This window comes from Hypoxylon fragiforme (genome assembly GCF_022984875.1).
Source record: "Hypoxylon fragiforme strain CBS 206.31 chromosome Unknown GGS25scaffold_8, whole genome shotgun sequence".
NCBI lineage: Eukaryota > Fungi > Ascomycota > Sordariomycetes > Xylariales > Hypoxylaceae > Hypoxylon > Hypoxylon fragiforme.
Genome location: NW_026054763.1, coordinates 2,061,038 through 2,078,400, shown reverse-complemented (window position 1 = coordinate 2,078,400; position 17,363 = coordinate 2,061,038). Strand labels below are relative to the sequence as shown.

The 17,363-nt window shown below is 47.4% G+C and overlaps 5 protein-coding genes across 5 annotated transcripts; 3 read left to right on the top strand and 2 right to left on the bottom strand.

Annotated features, from left to right (window-relative positions):
* The first annotated feature begins 595 nt into the window (after nt 1-595).
* GGS25DRAFT_421520 (uncharacterized protein) lies at nt 596-1,689 on the top strand. The gene is made up of 2 exons (XM_049258568.1): nt 596-929; nt 1,022-1,689. The coding sequence occupies exons 1-2, from the start codon at nt 881-883 to the stop codon at nt 1,480-1,482; spliced, it is 510 nt and encodes a 169-aa protein (XP_049114011.1). The 5' UTR covers nt 596-880; the 3' UTR covers nt 1,483-1,689.
* A 2,383-nt stretch (nt 1,690-4,072) lies between these two features.
* GGS25DRAFT_421466 (uncharacterized protein) lies at nt 4,073-5,916 on the top strand. Its single transcript, XM_049258567.1, has 3 exons — nt 4,073-4,380; nt 4,489-5,178; nt 5,403-5,916. Exons 1-3 carry the CDS (start codon nt 4,278-4,280, stop codon nt 5,498-5,500), a joined length of 891 nt encoding a protein of 296 aa, XP_049114010.1. The 5' UTR covers nt 4,073-4,277; the 3' UTR covers nt 5,501-5,916.
* Nucleotides 5,917-6,278: 362 nt separating this feature from the next.
* GGS25DRAFT_524740 (V-type ATPase) lies at nt 6,279-7,114 on the bottom strand (the record flags this gene model as incomplete). Its single annotated transcript, XM_049264661.1, has 6 exons — nt 6,279-6,321; nt 6,372-6,542; nt 6,605-6,717; nt 6,798-6,880; nt 6,955-6,985; nt 7,067-7,114. The coding sequence occupies 6 exons, from the start codon at nt 7,112-7,114 to the stop codon at nt 6,279-6,281; spliced, it is 489 nt and encodes a 162-aa protein (XP_049114009.1).
* Nucleotides 7,115-8,822: 1,708 nt separating this feature from the next.
* GGS25DRAFT_421386 (CNH-domain-containing protein) lies at nt 8,823-13,344 on the top strand. Its single transcript, XM_049258566.1, has 5 exons — nt 8,823-9,120; nt 9,336-11,793; nt 11,856-12,186; nt 12,238-13,085; nt 13,170-13,344. The coding sequence occupies exons 2-5, from the start codon at nt 9,355-9,357 to the stop codon at nt 13,260-13,262; spliced, it is 3,711 nt and encodes a 1,236-aa protein (XP_049114008.1). The 5' UTR covers nt 8,823-9,120; nt 9,336-9,354; the 3' UTR covers nt 13,263-13,344.
* A 1,431-nt stretch (nt 13,345-14,775) lies between these two features.
* Nucleotides 14,776-15,134, bottom strand: GGS25DRAFT_524738 (uncharacterized protein; the record flags this gene model as incomplete). The annotated part of the gene is made up of 2 exons (XM_049264660.1): nt 14,776-14,825; nt 14,921-15,134. The coding sequence occupies 2 exons, from the start codon at nt 15,132-15,134 to the stop codon at nt 14,776-14,778; spliced, it is 264 nt and encodes an 87-aa protein (XP_049114007.1).
* Nucleotides 15,135-17,363: the final 2,229 nt, after the last annotated feature.

The window sequence follows — 17,363 nt, the reverse complement described above, 5'->3', positions numbered from 1 at the left end:
CTTTATCGATAAGATGACCCAAATGTACTACTAGTACTACCTACCTACAATGTACGCCAGCATCTTTTTAAAAAGGCAAGATACATAATAACTCGATATTAATATCGGCATACCTAGAGTTGAAATCTTATGTCTTTGAGCTTGTTCAATAAGTTGATAATTCACGAGGGTATCATTTCAAGTCGATGACTCTCCCAGTAGAACATTGAATGCCATCATTTATCAGTTACCAACTACTAGGTACCTGTCCAGCACATCAAATGGGCCAGCTGATACTGTACTACGCAGTAAACAAGTGATCAAGCACTAAGGTCTTCAATACCTACTTAGGTAGTTAGCTAATTAAACAATATTCATCTGTATGAATTTACGAGGAGTGGCATAACTATATGTATCTTCAATGTTGTCAATATTTTCTCTTGTTTTGCAGCACGAAGTAACTATTTAGTACGAAGGACATTCTAGCATAGGTATACGAACCTATGTATCACTATAAAATACAACTTACACCAATCTACCTATCAATTCAGAAGCAGTACTTACACTAAAGAACGGTTTCACCATCGATCTTGGATTCGGATCGGGCCAGATCGCCAAGCCGGGAAGGTGACCGATGATGTTGCTTTGCGTTGCCGGGGAGATACGAGCTTTCGGCACAAAACAGGAAATTTCCCTAGTCGCTCTTTAAGCCCACCATAGTGCCTACGTATGTAGGTAGGGATACGTTATTGTTTTTCAGGATGGTAAATTACTACAGGTAGATATGTAACAATCATAAAAGCTACCATTCTCATGTCATAAGCACATTTCTCAACTTAGCCTATTCTCAAAGAGAGAAACATATATATACATATTTCCTTTTTTACCGTTTTGAGGAAGGATGCTATTGACATCTTCACAAGTCTCGGCTCTGATCTCGTGTGGAATTGGTACGAACGAACCCCTCCAAAAAAATTTAACAAGATAGCCCTTCAAGCAACAGACAAGAAAAGTTGAGCTAATAGCTTTCTGCATTTTCCAGTGGTCCTGTGTACGGGGGCGTTGTTCTTCAGCGGCTACGTAATCCAGCAGCGAACTCTTCGTGACCTACGAGCGGCCATCAAACCTCGAGAGCCCGCTCAACCGAGTCCCAAGATCTACCTCCCGGATTACTTCAAGAAGCCGACCACCCAGCTCGAAGATGGCACAATAGTCGAGATTGACGATCCACGGTTAACCGGCATTCACAATGGCCCAAAAGGGGATAATGCCATCATTGTGCGGCCCTCGTTCCCCAAGGACGAGCCAGAACAACAGAAGCCGACTGATCCGGAAGACAACGAACCGGCGAGGGATTTTGTTGGAACACAGAGTGACGCAGATGACGCTGCAAGTAAACAAAAACCGATAAGTCGGGCTGAGAGAAGGCGTCTCATCAAGGAAGAGATACGACGCTTGTCGGAAGGCCAAGAGCCGGTTTACTACCAGAGACGATTATGGTAGCTGGACTACTTCCTCGTCCAGCACAGGCATTTCTGCTGTTAGATTGATATTTATTCGCTCAGTGCCTATAGGTTTATATGGCATCTACGATAGGGTTGGTGGGAATAGGGGTTGGGGGTTTAAGGGGCTGGCATTTCAGATGAGATTTACTACAGAGCGGTCGGTTCGTTTCCGCTACGATGCATACGATAATGGAAGAGTGTGTACGATTACTTTGAGGGATTACAGTGAACTATGTATGTGTATCTTGGTTGATTCATTTTTATTGTATGCTAAGACAGCTTCGAATGAATGTGATGAAGCTTTGTCTTTTGTCCAAAGAGCCGTCTGGACTCCACACAAGACCGAAGACACAGCCCTGGAGGCTATCTCAAATAATGCATTCTCACCTCGGTTCCACCGAGCAAAGTCCCTCATAGTTTCTGCAGTGAGATCATGCTTACCGGGTTGAACCCTGAGTTCAAAACCTCTAAAATATTGCTGCGTAAGTTTTGCCCAGGTGAGTTGGGGATGACGTCTGGCCTAATTAGGCACAGATAGGCACGTATAAGCTGTCTCGATGAACTTGCCCAGTTGTTCTTTCGAGAGCTCGGAGACCGGAACGTCACCAACTCCTTCATTTAGCATAATTCTTCCAGCATATGAGATCTCTTACGGGCTGTTTAGATGACAAAGTTGTGAAAAGAAAATAAACAACGCATCATCAAAGGAATATAGTACAGTATATATGTACCTTGCTATATGTAAGTTGCTTTATACCCCAAACCGAGCGACGGGCGTGAAAACCCCTGGATTGCTGAGCTGTCTAGGTGTTTAAGCAGGTTTCTTGGTGGGCTTCTGTGCATTGTTAGGATACATCCAGGTACCTAATTTGCTAACCTACATGTGGTAACCAGGCACGCTGGGCCTACCAATAGGCACTACGGACTTCCGGACTTTATACTAATAGACTTACATCTAGGATGATGATCAAATAACTAACATCATCATCATAGACATCTGGAGGTTATTCCCATGTAATTGGAGATTTGTTAAGGTATTTGGATGTCGTCATGTTAACCCTCAACAAATATGCGGTATTATTACCCTTCACCTTCTTCTTCTTCTTCAACCTACCAAGAACCTACTAAGGTGAAGTGGCTGTCAGACATGCTTCGTGATACCGTCTATCCCTGTCTCGAAGGAAGCTCCAGCTACATACCCACATGTATGTAAGGTTAGGCAAATACATCTATCATACAATTATATTGTGTACATCAAGGCTACATGTACCCCGCTACATCGCGACAATCTATGGCCGAATGAACCCCACTGGTTACGTGCCTCACATACCTACAACAGTAGGTTAGGTATTATCTAGGCACGTCTTTGTTCTTAGTGGAACTCCCATATTGCGGTCAAACTCTCCCTGACTCCCCTCCTTCTTTTACCGATCTATGGATACAACTTGTATTAGCACGATGCAACCAAACTCCATCTGAACATTGTCACGATACCCCTCACCCAATCATTCCCATGACCTCTTTTCATGTTCGACTGATAAGATAAATGTAAACCAATTAGAGATAATGACTTCTACCTAAATAGGTAGATAGTGGAGTCTTCACATCGTCGCAATTATCAGTTGAAATGGTTTGAATTGGTTCAAATAGTATCTTTGGAACTTTAGACTGTGTTGTTGCATACATATATGTGCATCCATATGGATACTGCACATACATACTACATACTAATATCCAGTAGGCTGTGTAGTAACTCCCTACACTGCCTACTTAGCATTCTGGACATCTATTCCCCTCCTTCTCCTTACCCACTTGAACCAACAAACAAGCCGTGAATTACCTAACCTAGGCAATTCCCCCTTTCGGTAAACTAAATACCCTCACCTAAGCCACAGAGCGTATTCTATCCATGGCTATCTTCGCCATTGAATGTTTTATTTCCATATCATCCATTACTCAGGTACCTACCAAACTAGTAAGGACATGGTGCACCTAGGTAGGCAGGCAGCCGTGTGGAACTACGGCCGGGGGGCTCACGGGTCCTACGGGTCCCCTATCATGACGCACCTCGGACCTGGATAGAAGGTAGCACGGCAGCAAGGCCAGCAGGCTCGGATTGGGCCAGATAGAAATCGTGCATATGTAAACCCCCATCATCCATCGTGGTAGATAGTGGATGGTTGCGTTGCGTTTCCTCCTTTTTCTTCGCCCGTTTCTTGTCCTTCCAGACCTTCCCTATTCCTATCCCTGACCTCTCTGCAACCCTCACGTGTGCAATATACCTCAACCACCACTCCGTCTTAGGTTTTATTTTAGCATAGCAAGAAACCTTTTTGAAGGTTGTTGTGGATGGTGGTGTGCTGGCTTTCATCGTGACTAGCATTTTGCCCGCTGTGAACCCCCATACATACTTACTTGCCTATCACATTGGTCCTTTCTATTTTTGAGACAAAGCCATCAAAACCTGTACATACCTACCAACCTCACCTCACCTTTCCTGCATACAAGGAGTTACACCTTTGGAAAGCTACCCTATCTAGTGCTGATCTCGTTACTCCATCATTACGATTATCTGATCTCAATTTTTCTTCCTTACTTTAGCTAAAACCGGCCCCCCCTCCCCTCCCCTCCCCTCCCTCTCTTGATAAGGAACTTGCCTAGCTGCCTGACTAGATCTTGATGTGCAAGCTGCTCTCACCGAAACTTCTCCCGCCCTAACATACACACTACACACTGCCTTGCATATTGATACCTATCTATTGGTGATATTTTATAACTTCTCCCGCCTACACCATGGCCGCCGAAGCAGCTATTCACAACGGGCCATCCCGCATTGAACGCCTGAGCCCGGAGGATTTCGAGACGGCCTCTGTTCGCTCAGCCGCACCGTCTTACAGTAAGGCTCCGAACCCCAACCCCAACCCCAACCCCCCTTCTCTTCCGCTAATTTTAGGAAGCAACTCTCATGATGGCAGAAAAATCGCTAACAGCTCCACAACAACAGTCTCCGATGCGCCCTCCTACCACTCGACAATCCCCCCCAACGAAAGCGTGCCCGCGTACACACCGCGGGACCAGCACGCCCCCCCCTCATCCATGCCGCCCCCCCCGCGCTACGCATCCTCCTCCTCCTACTCCATGCTCAACCCCTCCGCCCCTTCTCCCTCGCCAACACCCATCCCCATGACCTCCACCTTCGCCCCGGGCGCCGGCCTCCCACGGATCCCGTCCCCACGACGCCGGGGCGGCGGCGGTGGTGGTATAAGCAGTAGTAGCATAGCAGCCGTCCCGCAGCTGAACCACTTCTCGATCCCGTCGTGGTCCTCCATGAACAGCAACCCCACCGCGCGTCTCTACCAGCGCGTAGCCCACCGCCGGGTCTCTGCCGCAGTCAATGGGGGGCGACACAGCCACAACAGCAGCTGGGGAAGCAGCAGCAGCAGCAGCAGTAGCAGCGGGGCAGGGTCCGGCGTAGCAACGGCGATGATCGACCGCATGAACGCGGTGGCAGCAGCAGCAGCAGCAGCCGACGACGACGACGCGGACCCGGATATGGTGCGCCGGCCGCTCGAGGACCCGTACCTGGTGGGCGAGGAGGCGGCGGCGAAGGCGCGGCGCGAGAGGCTGGCTCGGCAGAAGAAGCCCGGCGAGGATGTGCTGTACCGCGAGGAGCAGCGGTGGGATTGGCTTTTGGGTTAGTGGTTTTTCTCCCCCCCCCCCCCCTCCCCTTACACTTCCCCTGCCATCCCCCTTTCTATTTCCCTTTTCGCGTGTCCGTGTGATAAAGGGAATCGAGTTTCTACAAACCTATCTAGATACTTAGGTCCCTGGGCACATACATACATGCACATCTATCTATCTACATATACCCAACCTACTTGAAAGAAGGCCTTATCCGATGCTGACCAGAACATGTAGGCCAGATGAAGGACTGGGACGAGCGAGACCGAAGCTGGACTAGTTTCGGCAGCCCCGTCGAGAGCCGTGGTAGACTTGCTCGTCGATTCGGCCGGTAAAGGGGGACACGCATACATACCTAGACAACTGGCTACTCTGTTGCACTCGTAACATGCTCCACAGTTTTTTTTTTCAGTTTTTTTTTTTTTTTTGTTCTCCGCCCCCATCCATCTAGGGAAGGGCCTTTGATGCCGAAGACGACGAAGATTGGAAATACGCTGCATTCTACTTCTGTTCACTCCTTTGGGGATTGTTGATTGCTTCTCACACGATACGCATTGGGCGGCGCTACTACTATTTTGGTGTTATTCGGGGCACATTAGATCGGTTCAGGTTATCAGATATTACAGAGGTCTAGCTTTTACTCGGGTCTTCATACTTGGGGTTTACATGAGTTAGATGAAAGGACGGTAACTGGGTATGAGGGATCACGAGATATGTCTGGCGGGAATTCATTTATTTCTTTCGCTCCTTCAGGGTTTGTGGTACTGGGTAGGTAGCTAGCCAACCTCTCATCTAGGATAAATTTAACACAAATTCGACCAGCTTGTCTTTGACTACAGAGGAATGTAACCTAGTAGTGATGATCTCGTGTCTCGATTTCCCAAACTGACTTGCTCATTAATGGTCGTTTCTGACCCAACGTTCACCTACCAACCGTCAACAGTTTTAATAGGTGGCCACCTGTAGTTTTACAAACCCATGAACGCCGTCCATGCAGCTATTGTTTACACTTTATTCTTAAGAGTCCCGGTTTGCTCATACTCCTTCATATCAAGATGTACCAAGTACCTAGTTGGCCAATGTATGTGATGGTATTATTTCTGACTGGACGGATCAACCCTTGCTCTTGGTGTTGAGGATGAGAGCAACAATGAGACTGTATAAAGTCAGTAAGTGTTTTGGGACACGATGGAGGGCTGTACATACCCATAGAGACCCAAGACTTCTCCAAAAATAAGGATAAGAACCATGCCAACGAAGATTCTGGACTGTTCCATATATGCGCGAACCCCTTTATCACCGACAATACCGATGCAGTATCCAGCCGCAAGACCCGTCATTCCGACGGAGATTCCGCACCCGAGATGCATGAAACCACTATCGAAGATATTAGTATCGTATGGATTTGCTCGTTCGGCTGAGCGAAGTCGGAGACGTACTTGAATAAGCTATAACTTTGTCGCGATGGCGGGTCCATGTCACCGGCGATCAGGACGGAGATGACGAGCGAGTAGACGGCGATAATTCCAGACATGACGACGGGAATTAGACACTATAGATGCGATCATCGTATTAGAAAACCGGGATACCGCAAGAATGGACAAAGGTATCAAAGCCAACAGTATCACGAACCTTCATGATGAGGTCTGGTCTAAAAGTACCAACACCTGCAATGCCAATTCCCGATTTGGCTGTTCCATATGCCGCTCCTATGCCTACAGTGTTTGTTTTTAGTTTAGTTTACGGTGCTATTATCGAGAGGACGCGGCGGAGATGGGGGATTTCGTACAGCCAAAGATCATGGCGGCGGCGATACCGGCCTATGGCGTAGAAGATGTTGTCAGTACAGACGGTTTACCAGAGCATCGATATTTACGGAACGGAGGGATCTGGTAGCTTACCATGCCGATGAAAGGAGCGAACTTGGGCGCGATTTCTGATTCATCCATGGTGAAAAAGTCCTCCTTGTGGCTTAATTAAAGGTGGATAAAAAGGAAAAGGAATTGAATGGGACTTCCGTGAAGTGCCTAGGATGATGGTTCTCTTCAATCCTGTTGAACCTTCAAATGGATGATATTAGATGATGGATGAACATTGAAGCTTTAGAAGCTTCAATTAGCTGCCTCTCGCCTCTCGCAGCCTAGTACTGGTGGCACGTGACGTTTGGGATTACATACGCATGATTTTAAGATTTTAGCTCTGGTAGGTGCATGGCACTGCGTGCTACAATTTGTATAGTCACAAACCAATCATTGACAGATCCCAATCTCGAGTCCCCATATAATTCCATTATTAGACTGCATGGACTGCATTGCCAGTGGCAGTTGCTACCACCTAACCAGGTACCTACAGCATTAATAGGTACCTAGGGTAGTTCAGGTTGCATAGCTGGAGTTTAGGGAGTTAGGTCTCTACTTATATGTGTGATTGAAACAAGCGATGCGACTACAGTGTAATTCTTGTTTCTATCAAGATTAATTATTATAGTAAGATTATAAGATAAGCTTCATGGTGGGTAGAATATAGATAGGCAGTTCATCCATGGCACTGTCGTATTCGACTGGGTTTGCCAGATAAAACTATGGCGGATATCTCCAGTGTAGCGAAATTTTCAAGTCGTCATCTCGATTTTTAATGTTGCGAGTTGGCTGCCTCATTTTTATACTACACGGACATGTATGCATTTTCATAAATGTATGAGCATAGTATAGTATCTTCCTAGTATGTCACTACTACTACTAGTAGTATAGGGTTAATACAATAATACCGTTGACATACATCTAGTTCGTTCAATGTTAATATTGAATTATTTATGTACTGTTCTTCTTCAATTGAATTCTTTTAGTAAATTTTAGTGTAAACGTCCAACGTTGTCGAATCTTATCGCGCTTTCTTTATTTCTTGGAAACACATGGCGTGAATGGAAACAGGAACGAATTCAGTACTACTAGTACATATGTAGTATTGTACATAACTACATACCCTAGGCCAGTAGTACATAGTTGTGTAACTTGTGATCGAAAAAAAAGAAAGTATTGTCCTAACAGATTATCGTATGTTACTCGTAGTGTAGGAATTAAAGGATTACATTACTTCGACCTCCTTACCTAACAACTCCGAGCCGACAATAACCCGGGTCTTCAATGTTACTAGGTTAGTGCAATCCACTGGCAGTGTTTAAGTCCAGTTTGAGCCTGGCAAAGGGCCGGTTCAATGCAAAGCAAAAAAAAAGCAGCACCTGGGGCGGGCACATGTGCAGTTTCGAAGCAAGTACTAACTAGTTATTTTACGCCAATGTTTCTTTGCACCTGGCACAGGCACCTCTCTAATAATCCTTGATCATATCAAATCAATCAGTACTAATGTAGGTAGATTAAACCTACCGACTTAGGTACCGACCTACTGTGTACAGTCTGTACTCCAGTGGCAGCGCTCATTAAATCCAGATGTCCCATACAAATTTACATAGTAGTATGGATGTACCTTAACATTTAACATACCCGACCTCTCTCTCCCTTCCTTATCCTGCCTATTACTAGTACCTATTCTACCAATCCCATCCCGTCCTATCCTATCTGGAATTCCTACAAACTCTACAATTTCTACCAATTTCTACCATACCACCAAATATTCCCCCATTCGAATCGATGTCGACGACTTACTCATTGCTCCGTCCCATAATATAATTTCTCCCTATTCCGCACTACTACCGACTCACAGCCAATTATTCAAATTCGCGGAAGAACCTGTTACATTTAAGTGACGAAAAAGTCTTGGGGGGGAAAAACGAAAGACAAGAAGTCGGAGGGAGCAGGACATTATTGCTCGCACATCCCGACCGTCCACCTACGGCGGTGAGCCTATTCGTCACTGTCGGTTATCACCCCTTTATCCCAAACCTGTGGACGAATTTTGGTCTCTGTCTAGGCTACCGGCCGCCTAGGCTCTCCTAAGGGTGAGTCCCACCCCCATGACACTCCTGGTTCTTTAACATTATTGATACGAAGTTGCACCTATGTATGTGTGTGTGTGCAAGTGTGCATATGTGGGTGGGCGTAGTGCTTGTGCAACACTGCCGGCGCTCCCGTGTAAATCCACAACTTCCATCGCTTATAATAACTTTTAGCGACGTATGCTGACCACGTAATCCTTCTCTTTCCCCCCTTATAGGACCTCGAGAGTCTAGAGAATGGCTGATTATCAGTACGATCAACGGCGATACGGCCCATCTTCCAACAACCAACGAGATGCCGCTTTCTCCAACATTTTCGGCTCTGCTCCCCCTCCCGGTCGGACTGCCACCATGACCTCGACGTCGTCGCCTATGGCAGCCCCGCAGCAAGAAGGAAGAACCCAAACTATGTCGTCCATGTCTAGCGTGTCCGGCCTACAACCTGATATGCAGCGACGACCCCCTCCGCGACCCCAGCGAACGGGAGGCTACGAAGAAGCGATCGCCCCCCGAACTAGAACAATGGACACGAGTATGGCCAACGGTTATTATCAGAATCAGAGGAACCCATCAGGAGGCTACCCTCCTCAGGGACAAAACCAGTATGGGAGGGCGCCACCTCCTGGTCCGAACCAAAGACCATATCCTGGTCCGCCGCCCCAAGGCCCTCCTCGTTTTGATACAAGAGGGCCGGCTCCGTCAGGCTACCCTCCACGAAATCCCGCTCCTAGGCAGCACCAAGGCGGACCTGGACCTGGATCCGGACCCGGGCCTGCTACTCGTGACGACCCTTATCGTTCTCAGTCCCTCGCTAGCGTACCGCGGCAACCGATATACCAACCGCCACCTGGTGCGTATCAATCGCATCAAAATAATTTCAGACATCCTGCCCCAGCCGCTCCCATGTCATCCAGGACAACTGCGCAGGGACGAGTAGTTCCCGAGCGTCACGACGATCGATCTATGTCAATGACTGGGTACCCCCCAGAACGCGATGCCCACCAGATGATGAGCGGCCGGGTGATTCCTAATCGTATGCGAGCTCCCTCGAATGAGATGCCTACAATGAATGGAAACGGAGCTGGATACCCTGGGTATGGTGGTTATGCTGCTGCGCCAGGAACCGCCACAAGGACGATGAGCATGGCATCATCGACTGTTGCCAGCGACCACAGTCGCACGATGTCAATGGCTAGTACCATTGTCCCCGAAAATTCTGAGCAAGCCCGTCAGCAGCTAGTCCACCGGCCTTCCATATCTTCGAAATCCATTGAGGGCGAACGACCTCCTACCGCTAAGATTCGGCCACCTCTAGTTTACCCTGCCCTCCTCTCACGTGTCGCCGAATGTTTCCGGCAAAAGATTATCACTGGCGAGCGGACGAAGAACGAACTGACATACAAGAATGCTTTCAGCGGCTCTGAAGCCGTTGACGTTCTGTCGTACATCATTAGAACCACAGACAGAAACCTTGCTTTACTCCTAGGCCGAGCTCTAGATGCGCAGAAATTCTTCCACGATGTCACCTACGAACACCGATTGCGAGACTCGTCTTCCGAGATGTACCAGTTCAGGGAAACGCTTATGGACGAACCGGAGGAAAAGCATCCAGTCAATGGTGTATTTGTCCTGCTGTCGGAATGTTACTCTCCAACATGCACAAGGGATCAACTCTGCTATTCAATCGCATGCCCCCGAAGATTGGAACAGGTTTCTCGGCTGAACCTCAAGCCACAGGTGGGCTTGAAGAAGGACCAGGATGCTGTTATTAACGACGATGCGGATCAGACCGACGAGCAGAAGCTCTGGATCAATACCGTCCCCAAAGAAATTGCCGAGAGTGTTGGCGACAAGGAAAAGAAGAGACAAGAAGTCATTTCCGAAATATGCTACACGGAGAGAGACTTCGTCAAAGATCTTGAATATCTACGAGATTTCTGGATATTGCCGCTACGGTCAAAGGCCTCGCCCATCCCGGCCGCACGGCGAGAGGCTGTTGTGCAAAACATCTTCAGCAATGTCATTGACCATCCGAGCATCCACTCGGTTAGTTCTAGGTTTGCCAAGGCGTTAACGGATAGACAGCAAAAGCATCCCGTGGTTAAGAATCTCGGTGATATTTTCTTAGAAATAGTTCCTCAGTTCGAGCCATTCATATTGTACGGCTCTAAGCAACTAGAAGCTAAATTCGAATTCGAGAATGAGCGATCAAACAACGTTCAGTTCGCTAAATTCGTTGAGGAGATTGAAAGAAGAAAAGAGTCAAGGAAACTGGAACTGAACGGTTACTTGACTAAGCCCACAACAAGATTAGCGCGTTACCCGTTGCTTCTCGAAAACGTGTTAAAATACACAGAAGAAGGGAACCCTGATAGGGAGGATATCCCCAAGGTTCTAGTCACGATTCGAGACTTACTGAGCCGGGTCAACGCCGAGTCCGGCAAGGCTGAGAACCGCTTCAATCTACGTCGCCTGCACGAACAGTTGAAGTTCCGTCCGGCTGACCGAGTTGACCTCAAGCTGACAGAAGAAAACCGTGAACTGGTTTTCAAGACTCAGTTCAAGAAGTCGCCTACGGATCCTACAGACATTACGGCTTTCCTATTCGATCACGCTGTTCTTCTCGTGCGAATCAAGCAAGCGGGTAAGGGAGAAGAAGTGAAAGCTTATAGGCGGGTAAGTAACGCAATATTATTCACGTATCGTATTTCAGCAGTAATTAACATGCAATTTCATAGCCAATTCCGTTGGAGCTACTCTCGATCAAAGAAATGGACGAGGTCATCCCTCAGGCAGGAGTGAAGCGAGCATCGTCGAATTTGCCTTTCCGTAATAAGGCCGAAGTTGGAGGCAAAGTAGAAGGGTGGCCCATTACTTTCCGGCATCTGGGCAAAAATTACTACGAGCAAGTTTTGTACGCATCGAACCAGACAGCCCGGAAAAAGTGGCTTGAATTCATCGACTCGGCTCAGCAACGCCTTCGCGCAAGAGCGGATTTCTTCAACGTCAACACCCTTTCTTCCAATTTCTTTCAAGCTGGTAATCTGGTTAACACGGTTACGCCTTTCGGTACTAGCCCCAACTTGCTGAAATATTTTGCATTTACTGACTAGAATATAGATGGTGGCCGTAAATTAATAATCGGTACTGATCATGGCATCTACATTGCAGATCGAAAGGTTAAGGACCAAGTGCCCAAGCGCGTCATCGAAGCACAACATGTGACCCAGATCGATGTGTTGGAAGAATACAATCTTTTGCTCGTGCTATCGAATAAGACACTTACATCGTACTCCCTTGCGGCTCTAGATCCTAACGAGCCAGCATTAGCGAAGAGGCCCAAGAAAATTCAAAGCAACTGCAATTTCTTCAAGACGGGTATCTGTCTTGGTAGGCATCTAGTCTGTTGTGTTAAGTCTAGTGCACTCTCAACGACGATTAAGGTGTACGAACCCAACGACCCCATGAGCAAGGGCAAGAAACAGAAAGGGTTTGGGAAGATGTTCAACGCGGGCCAGGACGAGTTGAAGGCATTCAAAGAGTTCTACATTCCTACCGAATCGTCCTCCGTCCACTTCCTCAAGAGTAAGCTTTGCGTGGCATGCGCTAGAGGCTTCGAAGTTGTTTCTCTTGAAACACTCGAGACGCAGTCCTTACTGGATCAAGCCGACACCTCGCTCGACTTCGTTGCGAGAAAAGAAGGCGTCAGACCAATCCATATCGAACGACTTAATGGGGAATTTCTTCTCAACTATTCCGAATTCTCATTCTTCGTCAATAGGAATGGCTGGCGGGCAAGACCGGAATGGAAAATCGACTGGGAAGGGACGCCGCAAGCATTTGCGCTCTCTTATCCGTGGATTTTGGCATTCGAACCGAACTTCATCGAGCTTAGGAACATCGAAAGCGGCGCGGTTCATATTGTTCCGCATAAGAACATTCGAATGTTGCATAGCAGTACGCATGAGGTATGTTATAACCAACCCCCTTACCTAGGTGGCTAGGTAGATGGATACCTTCATGAGATGACAAAAACACTAACTTTGGTCCAGATTCTATTTGCATACGAAGATGAGGCTGGCGGCGATGTGGTCGCTGCACTTGACTTCTGGAAGAATAACAGAAAGTCGGAGTTGGTCGTGTAGTGATCTCCTTTACGCAACTTATTTCTAATAATCAAGATCTATGACGGGCAATTTCTTCTCGACCCTAGATCATAGCCAGCTTTCTCCGGATTGTCTGGGTTTTCAACTCGGCCCAACACGTGGAGGCCCGGATAATGCTTGATAAACATGCGAACCCATATAAATGGCTACGCATGCGCGTCTTGTGATTTACTTGGCCAGCATAATTTCCTTTCCGCCTCATTTTCTTGAGAATGTCTTCATTAGCGAGGAAATCGTTTTTAATTATTTTAAGCTTCCGAATTCAAGGTCGGCTGCGGACTTTGGATTTTGCTGGAGCCTAACAGATTCTAACTCATTTGTACTTGAGGGTGAGGAAGAATACAGAGCAGGGGCTGTGGGCAACGTCGCAGTCTGCGTTGCGCTGGATGAGTTGAGTGAGGACAAGCAGTTGTGAGTGACTTGTCTGTAAGAGAAAAGAGAAAAGAGAAGAAGAGAAGAGAAGAGGAAGAGACGAAGGGTGGAGCAAATCGGGACGTTGCATCAGAAGCTGGAAAGGGGGATGTGTCTAGAACTACTTCGTAGGAAATCCCTACCGTAATCACAATAACAAAGCCTCAAGATTCCCAAACCCGATTGTTGATGCATAAGATTCCCCATTATCTCTCTTTTAGCTCGATGCTGGATTTTGATCTTGGTCCTAACGTATTCGTTTTCGTTTCGGCCCGGTTTGTGTCATGTCATGTCCAGTCAAGAGGGCTTGGGTTTCTTAGCCTAGGTCCTCACTGACTTGATGTCATGCTATTCACCTAACCTAGTTGCCGACCTATCCAGCTACCCGGCTCAGTCGGCTCGACAGGGCTGTCTACTACTATATCCAACCTACCCGGCTAAGCACATGTAGAAAGCATAGAGTTTTGGCCTCCTTAGCTATACACCTACCTACCTACCTACCTACCTACCTACCTACCGACAGAACGGTTGAAGGTTGAACACTAGGTAGGTGCCTAGCTATTACTTACAGCGCTAATCGAAATTCCTTAGGTTAGTAGGTAGGTAGGTAGCTAGCTAGCTAGCTTCTCGGGACGATCGTTGACGTGTGCTTGACGCGTTGATAAAAACCCTTGGGTATGGCAGGCTAGTGTTTAGTCTGAGAGGTAGGTGGGTAGGTAGGTAGGTACATAGGTAACCTAGGTGTATGGAATCCATGGATAAATAAGTTCAGCTTGTTTTGCCTGTTATCATATATTTAGTGCAGACGCGCGTGCGTCCGCGCGCGCACGTGTATGTCTATGTCTATGCCTGGGTCTGTCGCTGACTCAACGGAGTCAAAGTTGAGGCTAGCGGGCTGCTCGGTAAGGTAGCTTCACCCGACATGCTGGAAAGCTTTCGAGTTGAAGCTATTGGGAGTGTAAATACGGGCCCAGTTACCGAGGCTAGGGGGTGGGTTGTTGTGGTTGTTGGGTTAAGCTAGGTAAGGTAAGCTACCTAAGGGGGGGTTGATGTTTACCTGCTGGTATTAAGCTTGTGATGTTTAGGGTGTGGTATGGTAGTCGGTCCAATGGGGCTCTGCTTTATCAGGATCTATGAATAGGTAGGTATGTTATATGCTCCGGTATACATGCGCAATGCTTCTTACATATCACACATCTACCTAGGTACCTACCTAGGTATATCACCATTGTCATGGAATATGAAATATCCACCCCGTCCTGACTCGCCGACCAGCTCGGCATCTACAGGTCCGTATTTCTCGGTCCCGGGCTCGAAGCGTTCAAAGTCGAGTAGCTTCACTCTTACTTTCTCCATGATAAGAGAGCTGTGTCGACTCATATTCCCATGTGTGAGCTTCAGCTCGTGAAAACTCGCTTCATAAGGCGGGCTCATGGACATAGGTGAGGAAGCGCCTGCCTCGAGTAATTCGTCCTTGGTTCGATACGGATGATTCCCCGTTCAAAGTAGGGTTTTTTTTTTAAAAAAAATTACGGCATCTAGTAATGATGAAGACGGGTGGGTGTGAGATAGTGGGCTACGGTCTAGTCTTTGTTGAAAGGTAGACGGGACAGGAACTAAAGAGGCGAGAGGGAAGGTGTGCCTCCACAAAACATTCCTAGGACTGAGTATGAGATATTTGATTTGGTTTTCGATCCACAGTCAGTAGAAACTCTCAAGGGAATTGTCAGCGTCTGATACTATGGACAGGATGGTGGGCTGTATTGGTGTGCTCGCCAGACCTCTAATCATCACGGAAGTTGTATGTCAGTGACGAGGCGCTATCCCGGAGACATAAGTTTAATCGTTTTCAACGTTTACGTAGACGTTCGGCACCTTTTCCGACGCTATTCTGACACGGTAAGCTAGTAGGTAGATCACCTAGCAGCCTGCAGCCCTAAGAAGGCGGTATTTCCACCACCATTTCACTTTTAAGGATTGTCTCTCATACCGAGACCACGAATAATACACGTGGCCCGTGGAAACTTAACCTAGATTACTTACTGCCCACGCGCCTTAGCAGGAGAACACAGACATCTAGAACCTCTTGAACTTTCTTCTCGTCTTTTTTTTTTTACCTTAACCGTTGTATCGGGTCTTTGCGATTTCTTTTTGAGTTTCACTTGCCTACCTAACTTCCCTTAGCCGACCAGAGCACGGGGAAGAAGCTATAATAGATTGCTCTCCCAGGTTGCCGGTGTGATAAGGCATCGTTACACTACCTGCACAGAGCTGACATCATAAACATAAGAGGTTGATATCACTATCTACGGCTCAAAGCACACTAACAGATAGAGCTAAGAGGTTCCAGAACGAAGCTCTTGTAGAACCAAATCAAGCCACCCCTCTCCCTCTCCAGATGTCCCTCTCCACTGAAGTGAGTTATGGTATGCGAATCATGCGGTGAAAGCTCTCTGCCTATCTAAGTACCTTGGCTACTTCGGTACCTAGTAGCTAATGTAGCTACATATGTAGCTAAGCTGCAAGATAGATAGAGTGATGAATCCTCCGAGAGCTTCGAGCTGGTGAAACTATCCGAAACATGCCAGGTGGCCAATGCGCGACTGGCTGAATACCTACCTACCTACATAGGTACCTACATATATCTAGGTACTGAGCAGGTAGCTACATATTGACACGCAGATAGCTAACCTAGGATTACCCAAGTAGGCACCGAGTAAGTAGGTACGACATATGTATAGGTAGGCACCTGGGCAGGCAAGGCGGAAAGAGAACAATGAGAAGTGTCACGCACGCGCGCGTGTATAGGTATGGACCACCGTCTAGACTTTTCAAGCTCTCCTCCCTCTTCCTATTGTCGCATCGTATGACAACATCTTTTGCTTTCCTGCCTGCGCTTTGCCCTTGCGTTGCGTAAAAATAAATAATAAAAAGTAGCACGGCAGTGAGTAGATTACCTGCCTATAATTCTAGCCTAGTTATTTCAAAAAAAGAAAAAAAAAAAAGAGAACAAAAGAAGAAAATATTCTTGGCGAACAAACCCGCCCTACACCGGTAAGAAAGAGAAAAGCTGTCCCAAGCTGTCGGCGCCCTTAACAAGTCGGATCAGTCAGTTAGCTCGCATGGGGGGTCCATATCCATACCTAGAAGAAGAAAAGAAGAAGAAGAAGGGGGGGCGAAACCAGAAAATCGGGAATAGGTGGAGCCGCAACCTTCGCAACCACCCCCCCCCCCTCCTAAGGATTTTGAGTTGGGACGGGTCGACGTCCGTTTGGATCGGGGGGCTGGTGTTGACGCTGGCATTGGTTTTGCTGCTGTGGAACGCTTCAGGGGGGGTGGAAGAAGTAGGAAAGGATGGAGCTGAGCATTTTTGGATTCGCAATCGGGACCATCGGGGTTTACCTATGTACAAGCCATCATACTTCTTCTTAATTTACCTAGTAGTTTAGCTGCTTAGGTAGGCGAAATATATGAGGTACTACATACATACTACTTAGCGAAACATGAACCTTTGTAGCTCAATGTTCCCATAATATTTTATCATGCCCATGTATCCCCTCCGGTGTATAAGAAGGGGGAGGCCCTCCCTACTTCCTCCTCCTCATCCTGCTGCCCCTGTTGCCTACATACCTAGTACCGATCCTGAAGCCCGCGCTCCTCGGATAGTTT

Excerpts from the sequence above, each read along its gene's own strand:
- GGS25DRAFT_421466 (XM_049258567.1), top strand. The coding sequence starts at position 4,278 with ATGGCCGCCGAAGCAGCTATTCACAACGGGCCATCCCGCATTGAACGC. Across the intron at positions 4,381-4,488 it reads CTCAGCCGCACCGTCTTACA|TCTCCGATGCGCCCTCCTAC; the intron begins GTAAGGCTCCGA and ends CCACAACAACAG. Across the intron at positions 5,179-5,402 it reads GCGGTGGGATTGGCTTTTGG|GCCAGATGAAGGACTGGGAC; the intron begins GTTAGTGGTTTT and ends CAGAACATGTAG.
- GGS25DRAFT_421386 (XM_049258566.1), top strand. The coding sequence starts at position 9,355 with ATGGCTGATTATCAGTACGATCAACGGCGATACGGCCCATCTTCCAAC. Across the intron at positions 11,794-11,855 it reads AAGTGAAAGCTTATAGGCGG|CCAATTCCGTTGGAGCTACT; the intron begins GTAAGTAACGCA and ends GCAATTTCATAG. Across the intron at positions 12,187-12,237 it reads TAACACGGTTACGCCTTTCG|ATGGTGGCCGTAAATTAATA; the intron begins GTACTAGCCCCA and ends ACTAGAATATAG.
- GGS25DRAFT_421520 (XM_049258568.1), top strand. The coding sequence starts at position 881 with ATGCTATTGACATCTTCACAAGTCTCGGCTCTGATCTCGTGTGGAATT. Across the intron at positions 930-1,021 it reads TCTGATCTCGTGTGGAATTG|TGGTCCTGTGTACGGGGGCG; the intron begins GTACGAACGAAC and ends TGCATTTTCCAG.